This window comes from Channa argus, chromosome 1 (genome assembly GCF_033026475.1).
Source record: "Channa argus isolate prfri chromosome 1, Channa argus male v1.0, whole genome shotgun sequence".
Taxonomy (NCBI): domain Eukaryota; kingdom Metazoa; phylum Chordata; class Actinopteri; order Anabantiformes; family Channidae; genus Channa; species Channa argus.
In genome coordinates this window covers 41927285-41954152 of record NC_090197.1, presented here as the reverse complement: position 1 = coordinate 41954152, position 26868 = coordinate 41927285, and the positions used below count along the sequence as shown (strand labels likewise).

The following is a 26868-nucleotide window of genomic DNA, read 5'->3' as shown; positions in this document are numbered from 1 at the left end:
ACCTGACACCCTTATTCGCCACCTTTGCCATGTGTTCTGAAAATGCTAATTTACAGGTGTTTAAGTAATCCACTGAAATGTTATTTGTTTCTTCAGGCACTGTAACAAAACTGTTGCTATTTTTAAGACTTCATTCTCATTTGTTTTTTCCCGTGGGAGACAGCTACATCTAGGAAAATGGGCCCCCCTCTGCTTACATGACAGAGAAGCTGCTTTGATAAGCCACTTATTACAGATGCTTTGCCCAACTACTAAACAGCCAGTAGAGAACAAGGAATGTGATTCATTCATTGATTCAGTCACTCATTTACCTCTTTCTTACCACTGTAGGATATGCATAACATGCATATTGAAGGATAATTATTAGTATGACATACAATATATATGTTACTTGACTGCAGCATATTAACTAATTCATGCTAAAAATAAATTAAAACCACTAACCTAACAGTATGATTAATCAGATGTAATGCTTCATTTGAAAATACTTTCTCAATTGTTCAGTTGTTAATCATTTTAAAAAAAGGATGGAATTCAACCCTCAATCATTTCCTGCTTAATGCTCAACACCCATAAACTTTTTCTTTAAATACCTGCAGTGGAGTCTTTCTGCTGAGTTTGAAAAATTGCTCCTTTTCAAAAGCAGTTCAGTCTATCAGGTTTAACAGAGTGCAATCTCATATGAGCACCCATCCAGTGATGTGCTTTGCAACACTAGTCCTGATAACTTGCAGACAGAGTCCAGAGGCTATTTACATGCTGACAAAGTCTGTACATGTGTATTGCTACGACAGCTTTACTGGGCGACAACCTTGTCCTCACATCCTGTTGAATTAAGTAATAGCCCCAAGAGAAGAATAAAGTCACCCCTGCTACCAGTTAATTATAGATATGTCATCCTACCTAGTGACTAATGATGTGGACTTGTTTGTGTCCTAGATGAAATGCTGACATGTCATATAGTGTGTATCTAAGTTGAATGTTGTTGGTTGTGCAGTTGTCTCTACAGCCTCTTACATTATAATTGAAGAAGGTCTGACTTGCTACTGATGTTAATTATGTTTCCACTGAAAGTTCTAAAATGTAGCCAAACACCTGGTAATTTGGTCCAAGTATTGAAATACAGAAACTATAAGTAAAGCATCGGAGTACTTCCACCAGTTTTTACATCTACAGAATAAAAATTTCTGTACGGTAGCTGGATTGAATCCACTGGATACATTGGTGATATCATGTTTTCATGACCATTAAAGCTTTAAACTCCCATAAAATAGCTAAAAATGTCAACATAAAAAAAACATAATACTGACACAGATTTACAAACCCTTCTAGAGTTGCATTACACACAGAATGTCTGCGCACGTCGTCAAATATAGAAAGAACATAGAAAGCTGTCGGTCAGAGTAAGCCCGACGTACTGTGCATTATGTGCAGCCTGTGCAGGCAAGAAGCCTTGAAGTCCTTGTGAGCTTTTAGTCTCACCCTCTGTAATGTTATGAACCTGATTCTGCAACCTCTGAAAGGTTGTACTGTAATCCAGGCCAGTGCCTTTGGGTGAGTGACTATTTGATATCAAGTATCCAACCATAAGACAGGTTTTGTCAAGATAAATCCAGTTCATCTGGGCACGCCAAAGTTTTAAGCTATGATAAATTGTCTCTTCAAAGAAGACACAGTAGGTCATAGAGTTTGTCAAAAGCGTTTTCTCAAGTGTGTAACTATTCAAACGAGAGCTAAGTGGTCACAAAAATTAGTTATGTAGTAAATGGCTGCAGGGTGAGGAAGAAGGCATAAAAGACAAAACCAGTGAGGCAGGAAATGATTCAGACTTGGTCTGTATTGATCATGACCTCCTTCTACGGCTCATTACCTTAAGTCCTTATTTCTCATATAGTTGAAGCTGTGATGTAGGATGTTGGCTAATTAATAATAAATTGAGAGTTGAGAGCACGGTTTTGACCCATTTATGTCTTTTTATTAACTTTTCCCAACCACATGCATTACAGTGCGTGCACTTTTTTGTCATTGTCAAATCAAACTGTATTTATAGAGCAGCTTTTGCAAAGGTTAATGCAATTCAAAGAAGCTTTACAGTTGATTAAAATGTTGATAAAAAAATGATACCAAACAAGGAGAAAAAAGTAAAATAAAAGCAGTGAAAACTGATACTAATGCACACGGAAAAAAGTATAACATACATGATAAAAAGAATAACACAAATTATAGCGTAAGGGAAGTTGAAAACAAAGCATACTATTCAAGGGCATAATGAAACTACCGTGTAAGACATGAGACTAATGCACTCAAATACAAGAATAAAAGGTAAAAGACTAGAATAAAAATAAATGATTAGGTCAATAAAACATGATTAAAAACAAATCAAATTTAGATAAAGATAAATAATAAAGATGAATGATAAATAAAACACGAGGGAAATAGGACATAAGGGAATGAAGGAAAGTAAAAAGACAAAAACTAAATTAATGAAACATTTAAATATACAGTAGGGATAAAAAAAGTGGGTTTTAAGTTTGACTTTTAAAACACTGACACTTATTATTGTTCCGAGACCCTTAGTCTTACATTAAAAGAACGCAGACTGGTTTATAGCCCGGAAGCATGTTAGACAAGTGGGCTGGTGCAAAACCATGAAGTGCTTTAAAAACAAGTAGAACAATTTTAAAATTAGAATAGAAGCTGACAGGCAAGCAGTGTTGGACTAAAATAGAGGTAATGTGTTCTCTCCTTCTGGTCCTCGTCTGGACACGGGCAGCAAAGTCATATTTGGTTCTAGATTCTTCTATTTAATAGTGTAACTTCTCCAATCTAATCTAATCTCACTAGTAACTTATATTCTTTTTAAACATTTCAAAGCATTTTTATTTCAATATTCTGCGGCAGGGCCATTTAATTGATTGTGATTAAACCTGGTGTGAGTGATTTGTAGGCATGTTTTCAAAAATAAATTGACTGTCAGTGCAGGTAATGTTATCACTGGTCAGGATCAGAACGAATCTTTTCTGCAAATGTAGTGAGAAGAAAAAACTAATAATTCTTTAAAAAGCAAACAAAAAAGATTTCTTTAGGGTGGTAAGCCTTTCAGTTGCTATGTTTGACATTAATGGGGCCTGATGAGAGGTTGTCGGCTTCCTGCTTTGCCAACACACTGGCTAGGTGCTGCCAGCTCTTTTGTGAGCATCTAATGTGTGTTTGCTGTAATTGCTGGTGCCTTTAAAAATGAGCCAGCTCAATCTGCCTTACTCAGAAATTGCCAACAAACATTACAGGATTGATTTATCATTTTCAGCTCAAGGAAAGCACTCCTTCCTCAACAAAAGAAACCCTTTTTTTCATTTCTCTTTGTAATTTGAAGTATTGGCTGTCATGTCTGCCACACGTAATTCTCTGTGCAAGTTGGAGGACTCATCTACTCTGATTGGCCGAGAAAAGAGCAAGAGTGGGAAAGTGGCAAGAACACACAGGCGAAGATAACAGGATTATGACCATTTGAGAAATGGTACAAGGAGAAAATCTTCTTGGTTGTTTGTCCGGTGACTGATCATTAAATTGGACCACGGCCGTGTTTTACTGGCCCCCAGACCATTGAACAGTCCTTATTATCAAACCCCATGGTTCACCCTGCTGATATTTGCAGTCACTCTACAAGTTGGTTTGTATTCACAGCCTCATTAGGGCCATTTTCAGGAAAGCCTGGTGACAAGAGTGACCAATACCCAGGAAATGCGTTATCCCTGTGGCTAGGAATACACTGACTCGTAGGTGAACCAGTTCACATCAAATTACAATCCAGAGAAGCAGCTAATGGCTTCCGTCTGCTTTGACAGCTATAACAGACAGAAGAATTTAGTACATAAATTAGATTTAAAATTGTGCGGTTTTATTCTTAATCCTAAAGAAATAACTTACTGTTTTCAAATGGTCGTTTGTCCAATGCCATTGTTACTATTACGTCCTGTGCACTGCATGTAGAAAATGTAGGTTTCCTTTATATTGCTTGTTTGACTTTCTAAAATGTGGTCGGTCACTCACAAATGTGCTTTAAAAATGCATTTGATCTAACATACAAGCCCCCCCAAAAAAAGTAGGCACAAGAGCCATGAGAGGATGTTCCTGTTTCTCTTTGGAGCCCTAAACATATACCGTATAGAATAATAAGTCCTCAGCTGAGAATAAACTGCATTATTCCTCGAGAACTGGACTCTGAAGGTAAGAGTCCCTTGAGTTGGGGCCGGTTTGGCCTATTTTGAATCGGCTGTCATGCACCTGAACAGCAAGCCATCTTCCAGGTGCACAGTGTCCTTTGTGTGAAAGCCAACAGATCATCACTGGCTAGTGGAGTTGATGACCTGAGTGGGTACATCCTCCACCTCTCCTTAAACTTATACCCCTTTGTCATCCAGTGGGAAATAACACACACAATAGCAGATAGCCCTGGCAGGACCCTGCTGACTCTGCTCGCAGTCAAGCAATAAGCACCGTGAAGGCAGACAGGAGCCAAGTCTCGCTGTTCTGTTTACTAACAAAAGCATTATAGGGCATCTCTTTGCTGTACTAGATGAGACATTGTAGGCATAGATGAGTAAAAGGAATTTTACCATTGCATTGACTTAAACTGTTTTCTCCTTTTTAGATACCACTATATACATTCCTTCATTTGATGGCACATCTTATTTGGAGCTGCAGCCTCTTACGTCCATTCTCCAGCCTGCCTCTGCCATGAATAATCTACTAACTTCTGTCACCAATGTTATCCTGTACTTGACAGTAAAAACAAGATCTACACAAGGCACCATCCTCTACAGTGAGTACACTCTCTTTTTATCACAAATGTTTGAAAGCACTGCAACAGAGTAATAGCAAGAGTAGATAAAGGCTTGAAAAATATGCACATCCATACTTACATGCTCATTATGTTGAATATCTTTTTGTGCAGCTTTTTTTTTTTTTTTTGTTCTTGTGGGTGCACAAAGGTTGTCCTATTTTTTTATAGTCTACATTGCAAGCCATCATCTACAAGTGCTTTTATTAATGATGTTCTAGTGGCCAATATGTTGCTGCTGTGCTCTGGATGAATGATAAATGTGTCTTTTGACTATGATTCTAGTCAGAATTAGGTCTGTAAAAGCTGTGTGTTTGTTTTAAAAATTAAAAGGCCTAAATGAACCAGTCTTGTCTAATCTGAATATACCACAGTAATATTGGCAATAGTTGGCAATAGCTACTTAATGCAACCTCAAAAGATTCCAAGTTGTGTGTTTTATTAAGATGATAACACAGTTTAGTGTGAATACTGACCATCTGGTAATGCTCTGTGATTTAATACCGGCTACTTAAGGTCAGCATGGAAACTTCTTGACATTTGTGAGCATCAGGATACATTCTTTATAAAGGCAAGGGCAAATTTATTTATACATGGTAGATTTTAAATGCAAGGAAATTCAAAAGAGAAACGTAATAAAATACATAGACCATAACACCAATTAAAAATATTAACATACTAAAATTTTTAAAACATATATCGTGCATCCAGAAAGTATTCACAGCACGTAACTTTTTTACCAGTTTGTTACGTTACAGCCTTATTACAAAATGGATCAAATTCATTATTTTCCTCAAATTTGTACAAACAATACCCCATAATGACAACATATGAAATCTGCAAATTTATCAAAAATTAAAAACGAACGAAATCACAGGTACATAAGAATTCACAGCGTTTGCCATCACACTCAAAATTGAGCTCTGGTGGATTCTGTTTCCTGGTATGGCTTTTCCAAAAGCATAAACCTGTCTGTATAAGATCCCACAGGTAACAGTGTGTGTCTGAACACAAACCAAGCCATGAAGTCCTACAAATTGTCTGTAGACCTCTGAGATACGATTGTATCGAGGCACAGATCGGGAGAAGGGTACAGAACAATTTCTGCAGTATTGAGACTGTAATCGGTGCTAAAGCTGATTCAACAAACTATTAAGCAAAGGCGGTGAATACTTATGTACATGTGATTTGTTTTTTTATTTTTAATAAATTTGCAAAGATTTCAAACAAACTTCTTTCACGTTGCTATTATAGGGTATCGTTTGTAGAATATTAAGGAAAACAATGAATTTAATCAATTTTGGAATAAGGCTGTAACATAAATGTGGAAGTTCTGGATGCACTGTAAATTGGAAATCTATATTAGAAATATACAAAAGTAATATATACAGCATAAATTACAGTATGTATAAGAATATATTAACATAAATAATACATTTGAATAAATCTCCAGTCAAAGACCTTGGAAAACAAAGTAATTTTAAGTTTGGATTTACATCTCTAAACATTTGGGAACACTTAAATTTACAGGTAACAAATTCCAGTAATACTGTGCTTGAAAACTAAAAGCGGCTTCTTTTTGCTTAGCAATGACTGATTTTGGCAAATATGCACATTGACCTTCTTTTCGAGAATGATGCCGCCCCTGTTTGTGCACGAAAAATCATTCCTTTCAGAATTTCACTGTGACATATTTGTGACCTTGCAGTTTTTCAGTCAATTTAGGCTGCAACAATCACTAAGTATTCACAATTCCTGGATTGACTGGTAAACATAAAGCTACAACCAGCAGCCAGTTTCCTTAGTTGTTCAGATGGACTGGACCCAGCAACTATTAGGGTCTGTATTTAACATGGTGAATCATCTTAGTTTAATCCACAAAAAGCAAAGCTTAAAGACAGGTAATTATGATTTTCTGGGGGTTTGTGTGCTAAACATTTTTTTTATTATTGTATTAAAAACTGTATTGTTACAACCACTATTTGACAATAACTGGTCTTTTTCAAGGCAATTCCACTGTCAGACGGCCTTTTATGCACTCATATCTCACACCTGACATTGATGCTTTGCAGAGTTTTATAAAATCCAACTTCTGAAGAGAGGAGACATAGAGGGTCTGCCTTTTCTTGTCAGGCTTAATGAGCACAAATTTAAATGGCCCACAAACATTCACAAAACTCCCCATTACACTGGCCCACTAAGAGTTTTTGTTTTTGCCATCTCAGTCCATAAGGGAACATTTTAGTCTTATGTACAGCAGTCACTTGGCATAGTGCTACATAAAAAGATACAGATGACTAAGCTTTTACAAATTATGGTGATGACAAACAATTTGAGCATAACTTAAATTTTTCACCTCAAGTCAAATATTTGTGTCAGACAACAGTGTGTTGGTCAAAACGGTAAACGGTAGTAGATAGGACGCTTAACAGTTGCTGGGAGGTGGATTTTGTTAGAGCCCAGACTAACCATTTCCCTCTAGTTTTCTCATCTGGGTTTCTGACCTGAAAACCTTGCCGACTCTTAAGTGTAGTGTTTTTTCTCACATTGATTATTGCTCTCAGCCTTTTCCATCTTTGGATCATAATAATGCAGGAATGATACATCAGTCTGTGCTTTGTTTATCAGTGACTGATTCCACTGTAATGTTCAAAATATAATACTGTTTCTGAGTCCTCGCTAGCAAGGATGCCTGGCAATGGCTTTGGTGCCGTAGAAAGGGCAGAGAAAAAGAAATAGACAACATTAAAGGAAAACTGAATTAATTGAAGTTCAAAAAGGTATTCACAATGTTGATGATGGTGATTACACAAGAGTGGATTAAAGCCACTGCCTGTGATGTTTCAATATGACTTTTATAAAATACATACATTCTTATTAATCCAAAATATTAATATTATAAATCACGGGACTGATATAAAGATATTGCAGTGTAACGGCAGCAGCATGAGAAACATATTGTTGCTGCAGGGAATTGCGCGACACAAAGATGGGCCTGTGTTTCCAAGGATACAGGAGAAAGGCAAGAAGGCACTCAGGCTTACTTCTTATCTTTTAGAGAATTTGACCTGCTCTCATCACTGGTGCTACATAAAACACATTTATTCAGTTAGGTATGTTTTTTCAACCACCCTCTGTTTTGTAATGTACAGTAAGATCACCTTTGTCATGTGATTAGGAGATGAGAAATAGAGAAGAGAAGTATAGCTTGCTCTCGTGGAGAGACATCGGATAGCTTTGCCTTTTGTGGACAGCTGTGGGCTGTCTGCTTTGTTGCTTCACTGCCTCTATTAAGGTATAACCTAACAGCAAACAAAGAAATCCTCATAAGAAGACAAGAGCTGGTCGTACACATGGGCAGTGAACACAGGCCTGACCCTTTACATCAACCATGAGCTCCACATTGTGCCCCCTGCCAATTCTTTTGTTCCCACACCTGCACACGCAAACACACACACACACACACACACAAACACACACACACACACACACACACACACACACTACTTTGTTAGAGAAGGAGATTGTGATAGGTAGGGCAGACAGCCACTGAGAAGACCCGTGTAACAATAGAGCATTGTTTTGGGAGGATAGGAGTCAGTAAATGTTTTATTTTTTTCAAGAGGTTGAAAAAGCTGAGCAAAGAGAACTTTGTTCCTATTCATGTATTGTGTGGCTTTGGGTGAAGTATGTATGCATATATTAACTATCAGCAGGGTTTAGGGCTGAAGCTGCTGCACAAATACGTCGAGCCGCAGGTCGTCTAATGACTCCAAAAAACATCTGTGTGTCTCAGCGGACCACAAGTGCAGCTCCTTGCTCTAAAAAACTGCATCCACCTTGATCTTGTGAATGTCCCCGTGTGATTCCACAGAAAGTCGGGTGCAAGTCCAGCAGAATTGGAGCCACCATGCACTGTGTGGTTACCACAGGTGATTTATACTGCACCAAACAGGCACAGACATCCCAGCATTCATCTTACCGGTATAACCTACATCATCTGCTTGTCTGTGACATTGTCTACAGGTTCATGGCCTCTCATTTGCATTTAAAGACCTAAGAAACATTGCAATACACCATAGGACTCACCCATACTTTTTTCTGCCTCTAGAAAATAAAGTTAAGATATGAGCTCAAATCCAGGTAAAAAAAACTAAATAAAAACTTACGTTGGTCACACTGTGCTCATGTAAAAAACAATTTTTTTTCCTGAAGTTGGTGCACTTGAAAGGTAAACAAGCCTATTAGTCAATGAGTTTGTTGAAGTTGAATTCAGTTGTTTGAGCTTTATAAAGTTTTGGAAACATATTTGAAATGATAGGTTTGGGACCAGAGCAGCATAATAATTGCAAAGCAAATATTTTGGTATGCTACCCATTAATTCTTTTTTTCAGGATGTTTTTTAGAATAACTGGACATTACATGAACAAAAAAAATGGAATAGGAAATGGAACTGTGTATTTTTCAGCCATTTTTTTCTTTGACGACGCTTTTCAGTATTTGGTTGAGGACATCGTGTCTAAATGATGATTTTTCCCTTGTACAAACACGAATACACCACAGAAATCATGCTCAAATAATGCAAAACGCTACGTAGCAGAGAGTCCAAATATTTTTAGAATATATCTACTGTATAACGAGATGTGTTTTGTATCATTATTTATTAATTTTTTGGAATAAAGAAATAAAAATTAGACAAAGAACATTCAAATTAAAAAAGAAATTGACTTAGCTGGGAAAGATGAACATCTGAGTGGAGCTAGGGGGAGGAAGATGCCTAAGTTAGTTATGAGATGTGACATAGCAAAGTAAATTAGATTGTCCCTGATGTCAAAATAGCAAAATCATTTCACCCACCCTCTGTCATATTGTCTTGTGCATCCTGTGACATTAGTTGTCTAGCTGGGTTGATCTTTTGACATTGCCTGTCTAAGCCTTCTCAGATTTACTAGATTAGTTTATCCACGCTAAACCATATGATCAGTAATAATTACAATATTTCACTGCTGCAGCATATGGACGCCAGACTGTAAGACTCATCGTGAAGTAAGATGACTTTCCAGAAAGCATACGTAAAGTGCACAGTGCCTTTTATATAATAATGCTTCCTGGCTTAACGCGTGGGTTGTTTTTTTTTAAATCAGAGGACAGGAACTGAAAAGAAGGCTCCAGAGATCACATAGACAAAATTAATCAGACGAGAACCAAAAGACGAGCATTGAGATGCAGAGAGTCTCTTCGTCAGACCTGCTCCTTCTTCTCCGCTCCCCCTTTTTACACCTTTCCCTGAAGCAAACACACCCGTCTCCCCCTGGACTTCAAGTGTCAGCTCAAGAAGAGAAATACGAGGTGGTGGTGTGATGGAGAGGGTGAGATAAAGAAGAGAGAGAAGAAGAGAGAGAACAGGCAACAAGCGCAGACAAAAGGACGAACGCTCTGTTAGGCTCAGCGCAGGGTAAGAGGGCCATGGGGACGGCAGGGAACAATATCCTTACAGAAGGAAAATACAAAAATAAAAGATGGAGCAAGATTGACATCTGTAGTAAATGTTTGTCAACAAAAGAGTTATGGCACTGACTGAAACAACTGGTTTGAATGGGGATGTGAGCTCATTGTTCCGAAGAGAAGTGTGTGTGTTTGTGTGTTTGGTTTTTTTTTTGTTGTTGTTGTCTTTGGTGCCGCATTCATTAACTGCTGTCTGACAATAATATATTCGATTATGTGCCAAGCATAATTATGTTTCTACTTGTCATTTATACACACAAATTCTTGCTTACACACACAAAAACTTTTTTACTTTACTTTGCAGGTAGTTTACTATTTCTGTAAGTATAGTGGATGAAAATTTGCACAGATACAGTATATGTACAGTATATTTGCAGTATTTTTTGTGTCTTCACAGCAGTTGAAAAAGCTCAGGCTCACACATTTCAATCTTTACCACTGTTCAAGGTCACTTCATTTTCTGCCGCTCTGTTCCTGCCCGCATCACAAACAAACTTGGAAGACTCGCTGGTTGCTTAAAAGTCATAATCTCTCTTTGCTGAAAATAAGCCTCAAATGAAAGTATTAAACATTGAGTCTTTGCTTGTTTGTGAACTCAAGTTACATTTCAACTTTTCTCTCTAAGAAATGGATGCCCTTCCAAAAACAGTCCCTGACAGTCACATTTGAGGCATATTTACATTTCATTTTCAAGCTTTCCTGAACATGCTTGCATCGCATCAGAAAGGTATTTCTTTTTAAATCTCTTTTAACCAGCTGTAGCACTGTATTCAAAAAATAATGTTTGTTTAAGATAAAAGTTTAGGACGGGGAAACTGAGGTGGCCATACACTATAAAGCCTTGTTTCTTTTTTTAAATAAGCAGGATTGACTAGATGCTCTCATTTCATGATATAAACTAAAGATGTGACAAATGTGCAGTAATGCAGACTTTTACTATCACAAGGCACAGTATTGACTAGCTACATAAAGTACTGTATGGCTACAAGAGATGACAAATTCCCCACTGTTAACCTACTAGAAACATGCCACCGAATAATTGCATCTGTAGCTATAAAAGATAAATATTCAAATATCATAGCACTGACACATGAAAAAAAATCTGCTATTACTCATCAGTAGCAAATTCATTGTGGTTCTCCCACACGTAGGAGGAAATGGTACAGGAAACTAAAATGTATGTGCTCCAGCTGCTCTTCTGAGCGCTGGCCTTCTGCCAACGCAGTAATCCACTAACATTACATCAGGAGATTTAACCAAGCAAGCAAACTTGTTTTATACCTTCAACGTTCACTTTATTATGTACACCTGTACATGCAATCTAACAAAATCCAGTACCACTGTTCTTCTATAAAATTGGCTTTCATGGTGGCTGGTGTTTTAATTAATTGTTTTGTTGTTACTATTTGACATTGGCATATAGGTGTTAATTTAATAATATGTTTTAGTACTGAGTAGTGTATGCTGATCCCGCTTTGCATGTAAAAGAACCAAAAGTTAAACACGACACTAACATAAATTTTAACTGTGACCTCAGATGCAGTATGCTAACAAATAAAATAAAAACCAATGAAAATTACATGAAAATGCCCTGTCAACATCTGGAATAAATTAGGAGCATAAAAATACAAGCTATTTTTGTCAGCTTCTGGTTCATCTCATTCTGCTGCAAAGCTAAGCTACACAGGACTTTGCAGACCAAAGGTTGTTCTTTATACCCAGGTCTAAAATTAACAGGGACCTAACCTGATGAGATTGTATCACATTTTCTCTGTTACTCATTGTTATGACTTACAGGAAAGTCAATGGGATAACTACTGTATGATAAACATTGTCTCTGCATGGTATGGTATGTTGGCAGCGCTGGAAAAACAGGTCACCAAACCTTTGCCATAAATCAAAAAGATTGCAAAAACCCGTAACCTGGAATACGGTCAAAAGTCTGGCAGCACGGGTATCTAAACGTTCGCCGTAAATTAAAAACCTTTTGAAAACCCGTAACCTGGAATAGGTCAAAAGACTGCAAGTAAACACAGTTGATGGCCAGGTGTGATCACACTGCACGGTGGCATTACCACAGAGTTTGCCATTTTTGATAAAAATCCCCAAATTGCCAACAGAGTAACATTACTTCAGAAACAATTATATTTATTTGTAAGGGGATGAAAACGTAACCCACACCAAGCCACCCAGTCTTTGGACAAAGCGGGAGGGTATGAGATAAATAGCTTACATTAACGTGATTAATTATGCACAGTTACTACAAATGTTCTTTGTCTTAATTTATGAACATCAGCTAGCGGAGGTGCACATATACAGAGATCTCATCCAAGTAACAAACCACCTTTATGAATGTGCGTTTAGCCTTTTTTCGCGTCGCTGATACATAAAGGTGCACCCCTGATACTATTGATCCTCTACCAATGGTTACTTTTAGGCAAAGCAGCAGGCCAGTGTTGATGAACTAATCTCGAGGTGGAATTGGGGAAAAGTCTACCTAATAAGAGTGTGTTTGAAAGCACTAACCGAATTAACCAACTCTATACAATAGGGTCCACAACTGCTGATTCCAAGATCATCAGTTCAAATAATTGTACATAGAAATTTTCCGTAATGAAAAAGAAATAATTCTTCAACCTAAATTATTGTAAGCTGTTGCAGTTTCTTTAGAGACATTCGCACGTGTTTGAGCTTTGCCAGTAAACAATTAAGATTACGAAACAATGATCATAAAAGTAAAAACAGTAAGAAAAGGTCTTGGGTAGCACACTAGACACAATTTTTATTCTTCTCCTAACCTAAACTTCTGAAAATAAATGTGCTTCTATCTGCAATTTGATATAAATTGTGAATGAGAAAATAAAATGTCAGACATATCGTCAGACTCCACAAGAGGGAGGAGATAGAGGGAAACTTTAGCTTTGTTAAAGCAAAGCTGCTAGAGAATGGGTTAGGCTCGTTAGACAGAGTCAGTTACCGTGGTAACTGACTCACAGCTAATGTTATTATCATTTGTGAAACTGTAAAACCAGAGCTTTTTTACACAACTATTATTTATAACAATACAATATATTAATACCTAATTGTGTTTGCACAAAAACAGTGCACATATAAAATTGCCATAACTTAAGACACTATGAATTTGCTCATTTTATTATGAGTTAATCAAATATTTGCAACAAAGATGCTCAATATAAAGACAAATAAATATACTGTACTGTACTACTGGCCTGTATATAGCATGAGAAGATCAAATATCGATTGTATGGTATTTCTTAACAACATACTGACTTTATGGCAACATGTTTCCCAACAGCTACTTTCTTTAAACACTTAAGCTCCGGACTCAAAAGTAAAAACTGAACTTGATTAGAATTTATGCAAACATTGTAACTTGAAGATTCTGAAACTGATGCTGAAGCTCAGCTGGTGGTTTTACTCAAAGAGGTGTCTCACTATGATTTGAGTTTTTGTAATTACAGAGACACTCAGTCCCCTAGTTATTCAGATGTGTAATAAAATAATACATCTTACCTACATGCTGACAATGGCAGCTCTCTCACAAACATTACTAATATTGTAGAATAACCACCATTTCACTATATTTTAAAATTTGGACCTGTAACTTAATGTGCAGACTTCATTAAAATCATAATGCTCCTGCCTGTTACACTTTATTATAATGATTACAGTATTTACAATACAGCAAAGTGAAATATACTATTAACAGAATCTTGCAAAAGTACAGGCACTTTGTAGAATCGTACTTTGAGTGTTGCATCTCTTTTGTAAATTCTCAGTCTAAAATTGATTTCTTGACATATTGTTATTTATATATATATATAATTATTACCAAAATGTACAGTACAGTCACATGGGCAGTATTTGAAAATAATTTGAAATTATGTACTTGAAGCTTAAAATAAAGATCATGTTGTAATTTTACAACAAATCTATTAAAGATACACCAATGTTGCTGATGCTAAAGTCATTACCTGTAAAATCTAAAAGTATGAAACGTTTTTTAAACTTCTTTTTTCTAATCTTCTTTTACATTGTAGTATAACAAGAATTAACAAGAATTTACAGTATTTATGAAGCATCGCCTTTTGCATATTTTTGAATTTATTGTTAATTTATTATAGATTTACTAAAAACAAAGTCAAAGTCTTGTGTATTTTTGTAATTATGAATTTTGAGTGTAACATAATTTATTGGTTTGTTTTTAAGAAGTAAACATTATAGAAATGCACTTGTAACTAAAGGATGCACAAAATGAAAAAACATTTAATGATGCTCTTGCTTCCGCTATATCCAAACTGCTGCTATTTCTTCAGGGTGTAGGAATCCTACTCTACTGTACAACAAATCCCATCCCAGCAAGCAACACCAGCCAGGCGACAGTCCTGGCTTAATTATCATTGTCAATGTGAAATCTGGGGGGGTCAACTCTCTTCGTGTTGCTCCTACTCTGTAGCTCCCTGTGGATTTGTGGCACTTTTTCATTCTTTCTAATTCAGCTGAAATGTGCCTTGTTAAAAAACACTAAAACATTTTACTTCTCTCTAACAGGGCAACAGGGCAGTATCTCTCTTCTGTTCTGCCCTGCATGTCTTTCCTGACAGTGGCACAAGAATGGCTGGCTTCCTCTCTATCACTGCCTCTTTCACAGAATTTCATTCTTATGTTGCCTGCCCTCTGCTCTTGTCCTCTCAAACAGAGGTGCTTGTCTGGTGTGCACTCTTTCTCTACCTCCCTGCTGAAGAGCCTAGCAGCTTGTATGGGAGGATTAATGCTGCCGCTGTCGCTCCCCCACTGCACTGTCACACTTGCTAGACTCTGTGGTAGCCTGGCAAAGACTGCCATTGTGATATAATGTGCTGGAGTCTTAGGAGTGGCCTGTTTAATAATGGTGTCCTGTCTCACGACCTGTATTATAGCTGTTAACAGAAACAGTTTATAGCCTTCACCATCAGATTGAGGCGATGTTCTTGCAATTAAGACGTGAGCTTGGAGAAAAGTAAGACCCACCACACTGACATCCATGTGGTGATGCCACAGACTCTTCCTAGCCATAGACTGGACAAGATAAGATCAGAATATAAGGCTTTACCAACATTCATCTTGTCATTCTATTTTCCTTCTAATGCTTCTAAACCAAAATAGCAAAATAATCACCAACTTCTTGTGCAATATGGTTTTATCGAAGTTGGAATCCAAGCGCTGAGTGCACCATGCTCCTGCTGGCAAGATCACGTCCAGTAGAACAATGCACTTTGGAAGAATTCTTCAGAGGAGGGAAGACTCTTTCACACTTTTCCCCTCCTCATGGGATACTATTATGCTTCTAACTGTGCCTATGTCATCATCTTGTATAAAAGATTGTTTTTATTTCAGTTTTCAGTTTCTCTTTCCTAACAACAGTTTCTTACAATTTCAGCTCAGGAGCAGAACGTTGGGGATCAGTTCCTTCATGTTTTCCTTCAAGATGGCAGCCCTGTGGCCAGCCTTGGTTGTGGTGGGAATCGTGTCCTGAGTGCAGCTGCAGGGCAGACCATCAACAACAACCGATGGGTGCTACTCACAGTCCGGTATCATATGTTTCTTTTACTGTCCTCTCTAGTCCTTAATGGTCTATTCCTGAAGTCATTATCACTGTCTTAAAAATAACACTTTCTGTATTCAGTTTTGAATGTGATACTGTGAGTTATTGTTATTTTAGTTATCTGGCCACTATTATTGGGAAGTGTCCATGTAATAAGCAGTAGTATATTTATTTAATGTATTACACATAATTAAATATACTACATAGACCTGTATTTGGTTCGTGGAAATGTATATGGTTCATGTGGGTGTGGGCATATCAGTGTATTCCGCACTATTCTGCAAGAAAAACAGCAGCATCCACGTAGCATCTAAAGATAACACAGGTCCTGAAGACCCAGCTCAATGAGAGGAACAAAATCTAAGCCATCAACATAATACCACCTGTTGGTTATAGGATTTTTCCAAGGTGGTGGAATGTTAAGCGAAGCCACCTCACAGCTAGGAGTCAACACATAGTGGAAGGTTGCAAGATGCAAGAGGTAAGAACAGCAGACACTCCCAAGTCTAGATGGGAGACTCCTCAGAATGTCATGGAGAACAGGACAAAGATTCTGTGGGAATTCAAGATCCAAGCAACAACAGCATTAGGAAGAAGGGAGTAAGAAAGAGCAAAAAAAGAGGAACTGGAGAGGATGTGGGAAGTGAAGGTCAAAGTGGTTCCAGATGTGACGGGAGCACTTGGGACTGTGACTCCTAAGCTGGAAAATTTGAATTCAACAGGTCCCAATAACAACATCGGAGGTGTCAGTCTAAAAGAGTCCAGGGCCCTATTCTCTGTACGTTGATTAACAGGATAGTGGGTCATTGTTTTGCCCCTTGAACTAGATTCTAGATGGGTTGGTTCTTACAATGTCATGTTGAGCTTGATGTCTTGGGAACATATCCATAGGTTCAAACCTACTCAGAGAGTCAGTGTAAATGAGATAACCGATTCAGACTTGAATGGTGCTGGATCAGGAAGTTAATTTAAATATGGATGTGCTGTTCTCACATGAGCAAACCATTGCATGATAAAAACAGATGTGTGTTTATAAAGTTTATAGTGTTGCATGAGGTAATAATATGGGGGTCTAAATAAATTTATAACACTTTAATCTGTCACCTGCAGATGATATTTACATCCAAAAAGATTTTATCCATAAATCATTAATAGTCTTATGTGTTAGTAAGTGGTTTGATAACATAATATAAAGTATGCTATCTCATTTTAAATTAATTCACCCACAATAAAGTCTCCATCTTCAATTTTATTATAAGGCTAATAAACAGGACGCTGTTGGCAGAATATTCTTGTAAGTTTAATTTTACTGTTTCAAAAAGGCTCTTGATCTGCTCACCTGCTCTGAATATAATGCACAGAGTAACAAATGATTCAAAATCAGATCAGTGGACATGGTATCATGGTGCCAGTGAGGTTTCACTTTTAACTTGTCACTCTGCCGTCTTTACACGTCTGTGTTGATCAGAGAATTGATTCTATCAACATACAGAGTTGCATTGAAAGCTCACACCCGACAAATCCCAGCTTTATGCTCTGGATGGATCTCTGTGCACCTCGGCAACTGTGGACTGCCTGACACGTGTCAAAATGTCGAAGTCACACAAACAAAACTGTCCAGTGTACTGGCAGTTTTGGTTTTGGCTCAGTGAGTACTAACAGCCAGCTACATTTTTCTCCAAGCCCTACAGTTTTGTGTAAGTTCCTGCAAAAAGGGCAAACGAGTGCAAAACATTACCCCAAAATATCAGTCACTATCCCTGTAATCTTGTATATCATGAACAGATAGTTCAGAAACCTTTGATATTCCGTCTGCTGAAATGATTGCCGTGCTTTTCAGGAAATGGCCGTTGACCGTTTTCCTGTGAGTGCCTGAGAGCCTCTAATGATAACTTCACACAGTACAGATACCTTAAACTTTCCAAATGACTAGTAATTTTCTTATACTTTATTCAGAAATTGATATGATCTAGTATAGGTTGCACTGCACATAGTGATACTAATTATTTTCATATAAAATGTTGCCTTGTGTAGGCATAATGCTATGTACCTGTCTAGATGTTTAAAGTGAAAACTAATTAAAAGTTATTAAAGTAATTAGATCTTACACACTATGCACATATCAAGCAACATGCAGTGAATCACAACAACAGAGACTCCTTCGCATCCAAAGATGAATATTAATGCGCAGGTGTTAATGCCCATAGCAATGTACAACATCACTTATGTGTTAATGCAAAAGAAAAAATGTTTGGTCATGGTTCACATGTCACAATCTAGACACAAAGAACCAAAACAACTTTATCTCAACCTCAGTGGGAGCAAACTGAATAATAAAGCCAAGAAAGCCAAACAAAGTATATGGTCCTTTATCTAAAGTAACAAGAACAAGAGAAACAGGTAGTTACCTGCACATTCTTTATTTTAATTCTACTATATTATCTTTAACAGGTCACATGAGCCAGGACAGTAATACACACCCCTTAACTCTAATATAGAATCTGGTAGCATTGTTCTCTTAAAAAGAGAAGCAGGGAAGTATTTTTATTTGCAGAGGACAGGTTAAGTAGCCTTACTCTCTTACTCTAAACACGGAGTCAGGTGATCGCTAAAGCAGTGGGGGAGATATGGAGGCAAGAGAACGTCTTTGACGACGAGTAGTAGTGATGTCACTCTCGAAGCACACTACCTGACACACTATCAAGCTTTTCATGAGAAGTATTGCAGCAAGATGTTTCGAAAGCTCACTTCACCGCATGAAAAATCCCACGACCACCCCAAATGAAGGCTCATTATGTTGCACTCATATCAGAGAGGTGTCGCAATGAATTGCAGATTTACTTCTCATTTTGTTCATTCAGAGTTGCAGAGTCTGTTTAAAAGTGATTTGATTTTCACGTTATCGCATGACCAGAGCTGAACAAAGGCGAGTTTGAAGCGTGAGAACAGCTGTTAAGGCCATAATGTAGACAAGGCAAACCAAGCCAATAGTGAAGGACCAAAACAACTGCACTACTAAAGGAACTCGGGTGGGAGAAGGCGGGGCGAGGAGAAAGGAGGGAATTCAGACCAAAGGAACTGCAGGCAGGAGAAGGTGTGTGTGTGTGTGTGTGTGTGGTGGTGGGGCTTAATTTGGTGAGTAAAAACAGCTGGGTGTGAGTGGCAGGTAATGAGAGGAGAGGGAAGGCAGAATAAGCCATGTTCTGAAAGCTGAGAAAGCAAAAAAGAGCAAAACAAAAACGAAGTCCAAGATAAAGACCATGTCACATTTTGCTTGTCAAAGCTCTCAAAGAAAGTTCAGAATTGTGACTGTCTCAATACCGAAAAACTGATCCCAGCCTGGTGTCATGACAGAAACGTATCTGCACAATAAGGCTCAAAGATATAGTCACAAATCAGCTAGAGTGAGATGGTTTTAGCTTAGTTAGATACAGTTTGATTATCAGACAAAATACCAAGTACCAAATATCCACCTGTCCATATAGATTTGATGACGGTGAATCCGCACAGGCTTATAGCTCAGGCACAGTGTGGAAGAAAGAGCCAGTAGGAGAAATGAAAGAGCTCTGCCTCTATTCATTCTTGATCACTTCAGCAATTTTATTCATATGCAAATGACAGGATGACATCATCTAGTCATGTTTGAGCAGTGAATACCTACTGTCCTTAGATGATAGTTGGCAACACTGAATACAGCTGCTGTAATGTGCTGTTGTCAGCATGTATGATGAGCAGGGAAGTGGTTATATTTAACTGTAAATAATCCAAACACCAATGACCAATTGGAACGATCCAAATTGTGGGATTTCAGTGTGACACGGACTCATTTCCCACTTTTTTTCCTCTTTCTTTTTCAGCAGTCACACACTTTCATTTTCAAAACCACAAATCCTATTGTCATCTGTGCCACTGTTCCTGCTGACACAGAATATCTGGGAAAGAGAAGCTACTCTGCTTTGACTTGCTCATGCGATACATATAATTTCATTGGTGGAGTATTGTGGAAATGCTATGAAGCTTCTCATCAATATACATGGGGGGAAAAAAAAGTAATTCACTTGTTTGATTTTCATCCATGCTGTGATTTATTTTTAAAAATGACATAATTGCTAAGCGGAGGGTTTATTTAAATGACATTCTTGAAGTGGGTGGTCGCACAGCTGTTGCTGCTGCTCAGACATTGTGGCTCTACTGTATGTTGTTTTCCCTACAGTATGAGACAATTTTGATAATAAATAAGATCTCAATAAAATAGAGTTTGAACATGCCAAGATGGCATAACTGTGTAAAATGACCAAGGAGCTTTTAATTTAAATTGTGGTTTTTATCACTTATATTTATTTAAGGGCTCTATCAACAGTAATAGTAACAGCAATAGTTTTCTTTAATGTAATGGGGTTAGGGTGTTTTGTGTTTTCTAGAAATATTGACATTCTGCTTTATAGCAGATGTAAAGCATACAAACGGTTTCTGTAAATATTTAAAGAATTACTTTTCTATTATTTTGCAATGAAAATGTCTCCTTACTGTATTTACTCTACAAGCCATTTGTTGTACTGAGAAGTTGGCAAGACAAGAGGCGACTGCCGAAATCCACTGTGCTGCCGTATAATTTCAGAAAGGGGAGTGTGTAGAGGGGAACCTGTGCCATTTTTCATTTAGGGAGGACATGTTTGTTTTTGTCTTGGTTTTTGATGTTGGGACATTTTCTTTGGGGGATATATTTGGGGCAATGCTGCTACTATTATAGTTTGAGAGCTGCAGGCTTTAAACACTCCCCTGGTCATTTGTGAAGCTGTGTATATTATTGGCTAAATCCCATTGTGCTTAGCAGTAGCTGTTGAAGTAGTTTTTATTCACACAAGTCAAAGATCAACGCGAATGACACACTGCATCCTGCTGCATCACTTTTCTTTTCTTGTCACAGGTGAACTCAGAGTCCCTGGCAGAAGCAATTATTCAAATTTATACCATTTTTTTTTTCTCTCGCTCTCCAGTCAAAGGAATAGGAGTAGTGTCTCAAGTCTCAAATATGATTCTAACTTACTGGGAATATTCTTTTTTTTTTTTCATGACAGAGGATTTTGTGTCGAGCAACTCGCAGTTTGTGATGTTCATTTTGATGTTTTTATAGACTGTCATACTATTTCTGTTAAAAAAAGCCCTAAATATTCAGTTTCACTATGAGCCATGCATGAATATTTAGCCATCATATCTGCACTTTTCTCAAAAATCTTTGAACTTCTTTGTTGGATGCTGTGTCAGTGTAAAGCTTGATTTTATAAAGTACCCAAAATAACTTGTCTGGATGGTTATTTGGGCATAGAGTATTGTTACATGCCTATTTCTAATATATTTTAGATTTGAATAGCTTCTTGCCTAACTTTTTTATGATAAATTGATTCAAAATGCCCGGATTCCAACCTAAAGGCACCACTATGGTTTTAAAGGAAAAAATACATTATATTATTTTCATTTCACAGACGTTTGTCCATAATTGCTTCATATTTCTTCTTTGTCTGGATTCTAATCCAAGACAACACCTCTCACTGATCATCATGAAACTGGTGGAGTATAACTTTTATAGCCACCCCACAACTTTCTGTATCTTTGTAAATTGCTTTATTATGTACAATTACTGCAGACTTACTAGCAAAAATGTTGTTTTTCTTCCTTTGCACTCTACTTACAACTTTCACATAGAATTGTTGTTATTTCATGATTTGTTAATGGTCTATTCACTGATCATTGTTTTTTGTGTAAAAATGCACGTGGGTGTTAAATGTTGCCTAGCAACATCTGCTCTAGGAGGAAGAAAACAGACAAGTGCTGTGAAAAAAAAAAAAACTGAAAAGAATTTAAAAATAGTAGCAAATTATAAAACGTCTGAAGAGTTCTTTGAGTTAACATGTAAGAAACCTAAGTAATTATTCAGGATACAAGTTCTGTCCAGGTCAGAAACACCTGTTCACCTTCATCATCTCACTCTGGGTGAGAGGCCTGTAATGAGTGAGAGGGCTGTTTAGCACTTAGCATTTGGGTAAACATGTACATGTGTATAGCCATAAGTCATTTAAAAGTAACATCCCTGCTGGCCTTTATCTGAGTAATGGGTAAAGTAATCACTGTGCATTTTGGAAAAGTAATTAATAAACAGGCATTGATTAGTTCTGCTAAACTACACTAAGAGTGGTCAGAACCCAAGGTTTTTTTTTTTTTTTTCTATGAGGTTTCAAACACCGGAAAATTAATGGGGAAATAAAATTTACATCGGCAAACTGCCACGTCACATGAGTAGCAGTGTGAATAGGTAAAGTTTTAGTGTCCAGCATTGTGTTTTTAAATTCACATCTTCTGTGCCAAATATGCCAAATCTTGTAGTGTATGTTTATCAATCACACAGTATTCAGCATTGTATTGACAAGTACTCCCATAAAAGATTCATTGAAAAAGCAACCAGCAGCTTTGCCCGCTCACTGGGAATATCTTTTGTGAAGCCCCACAATGCCAAGAGGCTTGCTGTGTGCTGTCTAATTGTATTGCCGGAGATATAATGATAGAACACAGGCTAGCCAAATTAATTGAGGCTTGCCAGTCACAGCCCAAATTATGCAGCAAATACTGCAGTGCTGCGTGTGACACAATCACTGCGCCAGAGCCAGAGCAGGCATTACAGTCAATGTAGGTGTAGATTATGGTCTGAAACAGAGCTTGTTGCACTTAGGGGGAAAAAATTAACAAACAGATCCCTCCTGACATTGTGCAGAGTGTGCTGTGGTGTGACATTCATTTCTTACTAATAAATGATTATTGCACATCTGGGGCTTACTCTCTCCCTAATACCACATCTTACTGTATGTGTAACTTGATAGCCTGTTTTATAAAAACAAGTATCAAACTGACAGGTGAAACATGTCGTTCTCATATATGTAATATATATGAACATTTGCATCCTATCTGCCTCCAGGTACGAAATGCTATGGAGCATATGCTTTAGTTGCAGAGCAAATAGAGTCTTGACTCTTAATTGCTGAATGACCTGCCAATTATAAATTCACCACTACCACATTATCATTTGATTTTTGTAAGAATCTAAAATATGAATATATTAAGCCATTGAAAAAATGTAACATCTTGCCTATCAGCCAGTGTTGCAAGGGCACCAGTGCAGTGCATGATGTTTTACTGCCATCTGTTGCCAATACTTTTAGATGTTTTATGCAATACTAATATTTTAATGATGATCTTCCCTCACTATTAATTTTTTTTCGCACGGGACTGTGTAGGACACACATTCAAAAATGCTTGTAAAGGCACCTACAGGACCATCAGGTTTAACAAATACCTTTGTGTAAAGGTGCTGTGCTGAAAATATTTGCAAGGTCCCTTAACATTGCAGGTAATAATTCAGTGCTGATCCTCAGGAAAGTTGCTCTTGCACTGAATTAGTCACACACCAGACACAGTTTAAATGAGGATGTTAGAGATGACAAATCACTTATGATTAGAGCATTAGCCAGATGAAGAAATGCATAAATGATGATTGAGCATGCAAAAATGTTCACAGCCATATTGTAGTTTTGTGTGTTTGGAGAAAATGAAATATTCATACATTTTTGTTTGTTTACCTCAAGTTTGGAGTTTGCTATTGCTGGTCCTTTGAGACCCAGCAGTGAATGGTGCACAGGGAGCCCAGTAAGAAATTACATAGTGCTTCATCTCTGCGTTAGACAAACCACAGCCTCTTTTTCCTCCAGATCCACTCATATATTTGTTTGTGTAATAGAATCTATTGTGGTTTTGTGTTTATACTGTGTCTGTGTGTGCGGTGGTGGTGGTGATGATGATGGGGCCTGTGGGGCATATTCCTAGCAATCTAACTAGTAGACCATGTAAAGCAGTCATACAATAGTCATCTTTATAAATACTCATCTTTGCCTTAGAGCAAGACCAATGTAAATTACCCTGGTGGAGTGTTCGATGTGCTCACGAGAGCTCATCAAGTAACATCATCCTGTTTGCTTAGTGAGCATGCTCTCCATGTCTCTGAGGGAAAGTCTTTGCAGCATTAGCAGGCCAAATAAAAAGCTACTGTAGCGAGAACCAAAATATGCGTCAAATGCCCCAGGCAACAGAGGGTTGTGTAACAATACTGTGATGTTTCATACCTTTGCCAAAAAGTGTCTGTTTCGACGCACAAAGACATGGATTGAAGTAATGGATTATTTCAGTCTTTTCATCAGTCTCCTGTTATATTTTTGTGACTTGAACAACTGGGACTATATCATTTTGTGAAATCACTCACTGATCATGGGCTGCTAATGTCAGGAGAATGACCTCAGAAACACGTCGGGCGGACATTAGGTTACACTCACATTTGCAGTTTGAAACGTGCCTTAATTCATCTCTGTGTGTGTGTGTGTGTGTGTGTGTGTGTGTGTGTGTGTGTGTGTACACAATTTCCATACCTGTAATTAGTCCTACCTAAAGTTATATGTGTGCATGTTGCCTCAGGGAGGTGTCCTGGAAGGCTGTTTCAAATTAGCAGGAGGGCGATTGTCCTGATTGTTTCCATCTGGCCATTAAACCAGACATTTGAGGATTTTTCTTTCCTCCTCAACAATAACAAAGAATAGACCAATGAATTCTGCACAATGAGATTATAGGCAAATAGTGCCTGTGAACCTGTGGACCTAACAGTTGTTATTATTGTATGTATGTGATGCTCACTGCACTTTTTGCATAAGGTACAGCCCTGTAAAGAGGGTGCTATTATATGTTGCTGGTATAAAGCCCGTGATGAATAGGAAAGAGGCAATCACTTGACTTTGCCAAAGCTGGAATATGACACAAGTAGACCAGCTACTTAACATTGTGGCTGCAACATTAATGACTAGTACAATTGTATATTTCCCCAGAGAGACATTGAGGGTCAAATGATAAAATTGTCTTGCTTCTCATTAGCTTTATAATGTATATCTAGTTTGTGCCCTCATTTTTATCATTAATTAATCCTGAATGACACAATGAGCACCTAGGTCTGAAACATGCTTACTGCACGGGACCATGCTTGAGCTCCTCTATGAGTGAGCAAGCTCTGTCCACGTTGTTGCTCTCCGACACTGTAATCAGCGCTGCGGCCCAGTCTGCAGCAGCACATAAAAAGCCTTCAAACCTGAATTATAAATATTTTTTTGTCAGAACTTCACAGTTTCTGTATATCCAGTAAATGTTGAATAGCACATGTTTAGAGTCCTACTTGGTTATATATCGTCTTTTTGTCTTCAAATAAGTTGGTCATCTTATTATGAGTGTGTATTATAAGACAAGAGCCGATTAGCATGTTCCCTGCGGTCGCACCTCTCAGACCCCCAAACACACATACGGGAATGAAATAAAATAATCCTATGGCTCTTCTAGACTACTCAAATGATACTGGACTGAAAGGATCAATTTTATAATAAGAGTTTGATGTTTGTGGGACTCTGAAAAATTTTTTCACTATTTTATACCTGCTTTTTTTTTTTTTTTAATGGTTTTTGGGCCTGTGCACATCACGTGATCAAAGTGGAAGTTGCAGTAACACGATTTGGCCAGTAAGCTAAGTAAGCACCAATCACTGGGAACCAACCAGTGACCCAATAGTGATCGTGTTATGAAGATTTTTAAAAATCAAGAGCTTTACATCAGGCCCAAGTTTCTCGCAGTGCATGAAGCTTAAAGCATGGTGGGGTCTTTCACCATGATCCTGTGCTTGTGGTTGTTATTTTTGTTTGTTTTTTTTTTCGAAATTTTGAAATTGTTATGTATGTCTCATGCATTATTAGAGATTGACCATATGACCATATTTATTATTGGTGAATTTACAAGCGGATCATTGTCCACATGTGGATTTGGCACAGTTGGACTGGATGCCCTTCCTGACGCAACGCTTCCCGATTTCTACCGGGCTTGGCCTTCGTCATATAGCCGGGACCGGGGACGGAACCACTGACCCTGTGATCCGTGGACGACTGCCTTACAGAGCTACAGTCGCCCCCATATAAGCATTATTATGTGAATGTCAAATATGCTGAAGAACACAACATCTTTAAAAATATCCATAGCACAGAGCACAAACTTATTTTATTTAAATCCAGCTGTCAGAAAAATTCTTTATTTTCGGCTGTAGCTTTGGATGCACATGCATCATTGCTTCCAAATCAATCTAACAGATTACAAAGTTTCTCATGCAAAAGTGCAAAAGTATAAAGTAAATTGTCATACATGGTGTGTTTATACTAGAGTCTCAGTGGTCACATTAGCAGCTCTTTTACTGTCACTGCTCCATCAGAATATTTTTCATGCTTGCTGGGTTTATTGTAAGTCTGATATTGTGAGTAGCACCCTTTCTGACTAACACCAGTCTCTCTTGGTTCTTTCAACAGATATAATCTGCCTGTTGGCAAACATGGGGGGTCATGTATGATTGAAATAGCTGCAGATAATGGCACAGCTCAGCGACTGGAGGAGTACGTGTCACACCCTGTGTCAGAGGTAACTTGACCTACCTGCAGTTAAATCAACCTTGTATGACTCTTACAACTTATCTCAGATTAGCATGTATTTGGCGTCCGCCTTCCTTTTATAGTACAGTTTATCTAAGACATATTAAAATGTTAATTAAAACAGTAATCTCATTTGGGATGCATGCATCAGCATCAAAGAACAATCAGTCAAAGAGAGGACCCAGCTATACACTGCTCTGTTCGTGGGTAGGAACTGTTGAAACAGTTTGCAAATCTTAGTGTTTGCATTACTTCTTCTGCTTTATTTTGGAATTATATGTTTCACTGTGGTGACCTGTCCAGTCTGCACCCCTCCTCTTGTCCTGTGACAACTGGGGTAGGCTCCTGCCACACGCAACCCCACACAGGAT

The 26868-nt window shown here is 37.8% G+C and overlaps 1 protein-coding gene across 1 annotated transcript in view; it reads left to right on the top strand.

Annotated features, from left to right (window-relative positions):
• eys (eyes shut homolog) overlaps positions 1-26868 on the top strand; it is a 158296-nt gene that overhangs the window by 104852 nt on the left and 26576 nt on the right. Inside the window, exons 40-42 of the mRNA XM_067522888.1 lie at positions 4652-4822; positions 15786-15936; positions 26378-26486. Of these exons, the coding sequence (XP_067378989.1) occupies positions 4652-4822; positions 15786-15936; positions 26378-26486 (431 nt within the window). The remainder of the gene's footprint in view (positions 1-4651; positions 4823-15785; positions 15937-26377; positions 26487-26868) is intronic.